At 37.9% G+C, this 5,952-nt stretch overlaps 1 protein-coding gene across 2 annotated transcripts; it reads left to right on the top strand.

The window, feature by feature from the left end:
* Window positions 1-949: 949 nt before the first annotated feature.
* On the top strand, window positions 950-5,733 carry LOC149751216 (uncharacterized). 2 transcript variants are annotated; one of them, XM_089927628.1, is made up of 2 exons: window positions 950-3,516; window positions 5,583-5,733. In XM_089927628.1, the coding sequence occupies exon 1, from the start codon at window positions 1,707-1,709 to the stop codon at window positions 3,105-3,107; it is 1,401 nt and encodes a 466-aa protein (XP_089783754.1). In that variant the 5' UTR covers window positions 950-1,706; the 3' UTR covers window positions 3,108-3,516; window positions 5,583-5,733. The 2 variants fall into 2 exon arrangements, with proteins under 2 accessions (XP_089783754.1, XP_089783753.1); XM_089927627.1 differs by having other exon boundaries at window positions 5,563-5,731.
* The last annotated feature ends 219 nt before the right edge of the window (window positions 5,734-5,952 follow it).

Genomic DNA, 5,952 nt, shown 5'->3' with positions numbered 1-5,952 from the left:
CTCCAGGGAGTTACAGACAGAAAGACAGAGAAGTTATTTTGGACCCTGAGAGCCGAGTCGACTCCTGAGGAACTCGAGTCGACTCCGATGGTTGGCAGGTCGACTCCAAAGGAAGCGAGAGTCGACTCCCAGTGTGATACAAGGCAAAAGTCAGAGAGCAACTTTCGGACACTGAGAGCCGAGTCAACTCCCGCAAAGTCCGAGTCGACTCCAAGACAGCGCGACCCCAAAAAGACAGAAGACAGTATTTTTGTCTCTGAGAGGCGAGTCGACTCCAAGATAGTTCGAGTCGACTCCAAGACAGCGCGACCCCAAAAAGACAGAAGACAGTATTTTCGTCTCTGAGAGGCGAGTCGACTCCAAGATAGTTCGAGTCGACTCCAAGGCAGCGCTACCCCAAAAAGACAGAAGACTGTTTTTCGGATACTGAGAGCTGAGTCGACTCCAAAACAGTTCGAGTCGACTCCAGGACGGCACGAGTCAAAAGACAGAAGATCGGGAGTTCGGACTCAGAGCGCCGAGTCGACTCCCAGAATTTTCGAGTCGACTCGAGTGAGCAAAGTTGAAGAATACATCTATGGATTCCTTGGAATGAGTCGACTCCTAAAGTGCCAGGTCAACTCCAGACTTTGGGGAGTCGACTCCGGGTTAAGTCGAGTCGACTCCCAGTCGAGAAGAGCACTTTAATTCAAATCCGGAACAGTTGCCGAGCCGACTCCAGAAAAGTATGAGTCGACTCCTGCTGCAGCCGAATCGACTCCAGATCGCGCGAGTCGACTCCGATCCCAACGGAAACATTGTCAGGATGTGCAGAATGTGCAGAACGGCTAGAAGATTGTGTCTAACGGCTAGTTTTTGTGGGAAATGGCTTAAATAGCCACAGAGAACTGTAGCAAGGAAGTGAAGCGACATTCCATTCAAAGAAAACAAGAAATCTTCATCAACCAAAGGATTTCAAAGGAAAAGAAGGAAGAGGGCCATTAACTCCATTCAACCAACTCTTCCCAGCATTAAAGAAGTCTCCTTCAGCCTTCAAGTCTTAAAGACATTCAAGAGGAGACCCAGAGTTCGAGAAGCCCTCCTCTACATCTTCATAAATTTGTTTGAGGGCTCTTAACTTCTCTCTTATTTATATCGCTGAATATCTGCTTGTTTAGAAGCTGTATTTTTCTGTTTGTTTTTCAATCCATTTGGTCCTTACTTGATTCAATCAGGGGATTGAATCAAGGGTGTAAAGGTTTGTTGGTGAGCCTAGGTTGAAACCAACGTGTAAGGGTTTGATTGTGATCCCGGAAAAACAATCGGGTGGTTCTAGTCGGTGAGCCTGGAAAAACCGACCGAGTTCGTTGTGATCTCGTAAAACAACAAGTTAGGTTGTGAGCTTGTAAAACAACCGGCTGTAATCCGAGGGGTTATAGTGAATTCCCAAGTGAGGCTTGGAGAGTGGACGTAGGAGCAAGGGTTAGTTCCGAACCACTATAAAATCATTGTGTTTGTGATTGCTTTGTTGTCTCTTACTTTCATTTCATTCACTGCACATAGCATCTAATTAATCAACTTGCAAAAAGTATTAATTAGTTATTCACAAACCATTTAATTGCAATAATTATTTTAAAACCCAATTCACCCCCCCTCTTGGGTTGTCTATCTGGGCAACAAGTGGTATCAGAGCCGGAACTCTATTACCCAAAGAGTAAAAGATCAAAATGACAACCCCATTTGGATCTTCTCACATTGAGGGCCAGTCCACCCATAGACCTCCATTTTTTAATGGATCCGACTACTCATATTGGAAGGCTAGGATGAGAATATTTATCCAAGCCCAAGACTATGAGATGTGGACCTCCATTCTAAATGGACCATACATCCCATCCATTTATGTAGAGGGTGTCACTGTACCCAAGCTTGAAAAGGATTGGGATGACAATGACATAAGGAAGGCACAACTAAATGCCAAAGCAATGAATGTGCTTTATTTTGCATTAGATAGAAATGAATTCAATAGAGTCTCTACTTGCATTTCTGCAAAAGAGATTTGGAATAGACTTGAAGTGACCCACGAGGGCACAAATCAAGTAAAAGAATCCAAAATAAATATATTAGTTCATAAGTATGAATTATTTAAGATGGATTCTAATGAAACAATCACTTGCATGTTCACTAGATTTACTGACATTGTCAATGGCCTAAAAAGCCTTGGCAAAAATTATACTAATAGTGAGCTTGTCAGGAAGATTCTTCGTTGTCTACCAAGGTCATGGGAAGCCAAGGTGACGGCAATCCAAGAAGCCAAGAATTTAAACAAGCTGCCACTAGAGGAGCTACTTGGATCCCTCATGACGCATGAGCTAACGATGAAACAACACAATGAAGAAGAGTCCTCTCACAAGAAAAAGGTAATAGCACTTAAATCTGTTTCTACTAACAAAGATTTGTCTTGCAGCAGTAGCAGTGAAAAGGAAAGGAAAAATGAGGGGATCGGATGTTATGAGTGTAAGAAGCCGGGAAACTTCAGAGCTGAGTGTCCTTTGCTGAAGAAGGAGAGCAAGTACAAGAAAAAGAAAGTCCTCGTCTCCACCCTATCGAACTCCGACACATCATCATCATCATCGGATGAGGAACAAGAAGAAAAGGCCAACCTATGTTTTATGGCTAAGGACAATGAGGTAACATCCGGCACACATTTAGACTTTACTTTCGATGAATTATATGATGCCTTCAATGAATTAATGGACGAGTATAAGACAATAAACCTTAAAAACAAAGAATTGAAACTAACTAACCAAACTCACCTCCGTAAGTATGATACATTAGTTAAGGATAAAGATATTATTATTAAAGAAAATTCAGAACTTAAGACAAGCAACCAAATCTTAATTCAAAAGACTAATACCTTAATTAAAGATAACGAAAGGCTGACCAAAGAAATATTAGAACTTAAAAACAATAAACAAATCTTAAAAGAGAGTCTCACAAAAGACCTAAATGGACTAAAAACAGAAAAACAAAAATTGACACTAGAACTTGAAAAGTACAAGCCTTTTGTAGAAAAATTTATATATAGCTCAGAAAAATTAGAAATGCTGTATTCAATAGAGCTGGTTTAGGGTATAAACCTAAAAATAAGCAAAAACTCCTTAGTATTTTTTTTGTTAAAGCAGGGAAAAGTAAATCTAAGAAAATAACATGTTTTTGCTGTGGAACATTAGGACATAAAGCAAATGTGTGTGATTATAGAAAAGAAAAAACTAAAAAAAAAATTAAAAGGATTTGGGTTCCAAAAGGAACCAACATTACTAACCATGAAGGACCCAAGAAAACTTGGGTACCTAAAATTGTATGATTTGCTTGTGTAGGAGTGTCTTGCAGCCAAGGTCGACAAAAATTGTTGGTACTTGGATAGTGGCTGCTCAAGACACATGACGGGTGACAAAGACCAATTCTTCACCCTTGAGGCTAAGAAGGGAGGTGCTGTGACTTTTGGAGACAATAACCAAGGTCACATCATTGGTATAGGTAAAGTACAAATCACCCCTTCAACCTTTATTGATAATGTTCGATATGTTGATGATCTTAAGCATAATCTACTTAGCATTAGTCAATTGTGTGATAGAGGTTTTGATGTTTTGTTCAAACCATCCTTATGCATCATAACCAACTCAAATGACAATAGTTTAGTTTTTAAAGGAATAAGACGTGGGAATGTGTATGTAGTAGACCTTGAGGATCTTGCCAAACATAACCCATGTTTAGTTGTTAATGAAACTAAGGATAATGATGCTAGTTGGTTATGGCACCGTAAGTTAGGTCATGTAAGTATGGACACAATATCAAAACTAGTTAAAAGAGATTCCGTGATAGGTTTGCCAAAACTAAAGTTTGAAAAGAATAAAATATGTGAAGCTTGTCAATATGGCAAACAATCAAGGAACTCTTTTAAATCCATAAATTGTGTCTCTACCTCTAGACCTCTAGAACTACTACACATGGATCTATTCGGACCAACTAGAACCACAAGTCTAGAAGAAAATAAATATGGTCTAGTTATTGTAGATGACTTTTCTAGATATACTTGGGTCATGTTCTTAGCTCATAAAGATCAAGCATTTTCAGTTTTTAAGAAATTTCATAAGAAAGTAACAAATGCTAGAGATACTTCAGTCATAGCTATTAGAAGTGACCATGGAACCGAATTTGAAAATCATTTATTTGATGAGTTTTGTAGTAAAAAGGGAATAACTCATAATTTTTCTGCACCTAGGACACCACAACAAAATGGAGTTGTAGAAAGGAAAAATAGAACCCTAGAGGAAATGGCTAGAACCATGCTATGTGAAAGTAACCTCCCTAAGTACTTTTGGGGAGAAGCCATTAATACCTCATGTCATATATTAAATAGAGTTTTATTGAGACCCATTATAAAGAAAACACCTTATGAACTTTGAAAAAACAGAAAACCAAAAGTAAACTATTTTCATGTCTTTGGATGTAGGTGTTTTGTTCATAATAATGGGAAAGACAATCTAGGTAAATTTGACTCTAAATCTGATGAAGGTATATTTTTGGGGTATTCTACAACTAGTAAAGCCTATAGAGTTTTTAATAAAAGAACCCTAGTTATACAAGAATCTATACATGTTGTTTTTGATGATTCTAGTGATATCTCTTCTAGCAAGAGAGTTGATCTTGATGATGATGCTGAAATTCTTGAAGAAAAGATTGATGAGATGACATTACAAGATGATGAACAAAAATTAATTGGAAATGCATCATCAAGCCAAGAAGCTATTGTGGATCATGGGCTGACTAAGGCTTGGAGGTATGCTCATGGGCATCCTAAGGAATTAATTTTAGATGATCCATCTCAACCTGTTAGGACTAGAGCATCTCTTAGAAACTTAAATAACCATCTAGCTTTTGTCTCACATTTTGAACCCAAACACATAGAAGAAGCTGAAAAAGATGTAAATTGGATAAATGCAATGCAAGAAGAACTAAACTAATTTACTAGAAATAAGGTATGGAACCTAGTTGAACGACCCTCTGAATATTCAATTATAGGTACCAAATGGATATATAAAAATAAACTTGATGAAAATGGAATTATAATTAGGAATAAGGCTAGACTAGTAGCAAAGGGATATAATCAAGAAGAAGGTATAGATTTTGATGAAACCTTTGCTCCTGTAGCTAGACTTGAGGCAATTAGACTGTTACTAGCATTTGCATGCTCTAAGGACTTCAAATTATTTCAAATGGATGTGAAAAGTGCATTTTTAAATGGATATATTAATGAGGAGGTGTATGTAGAACAACCTTCTGGTTTTGAAAATCATCAATACCCTAATCATGTGTATAAATTGAACAAAGCACTTTATGGTTTGAAACAAGCACCTAGAGCATGGTATGAAAGACTTAGCAAATTTCTACTAGATCATGAGTTCTCTAGGGGAAATGTAGATACAACACTGTTTCTAAAGAAGAAAAACAAAGATATGTTAGTAGTGCAGATTTACGTTGATGATATTATTTTCGGTGCTACTAACAATCGCCTCTGCGAAGAATTTGCTGACTTGATGCAGAGTGAGTTTGAAATGAGCATGATGGGAGAGCTGAACTATTTCCTCGGGCTTCAAATCAAACAATCTGAAGAAGGGATCTTCATCAATCAAGCTAAATACATCAAGGAGATGCTTAAGAAGTTTGATATGAAGGGAAACAAGTCAATTAGCACACCCATGAGCTCATCATGCAAACTAGACCAAGATGAATCAGGTAAATCTGTAGATCAAAAGATGTATAGAGGTATGATAGGATCTTTATTATATCTCACTGCAAGTAGACCTGATATCATGTTTAGTGTATGCATGTGTGCTAGATATCAGTCTAATCCTAAGGAATCTCATCTAATTGCAGTCAAGAGAATCTTTAAATATCTAATAGGAACAAAAA

Source organism: Phoenix dactylifera, chromosome 15 (genome assembly GCF_051530095.1).
Source record: "Phoenix dactylifera cultivar Ajwa chromosome 15, Ajwa_hap1_PhDact_Kaust_v1.1, whole genome shotgun sequence".
NCBI lineage: Eukaryota > Viridiplantae > Streptophyta > Magnoliopsida > Arecales > Arecaceae > Phoenix > Phoenix dactylifera.
Note: the sequence above shows the minus strand (reverse complement) of the source record. Positions and strands in the feature narration are given on the sequence as shown.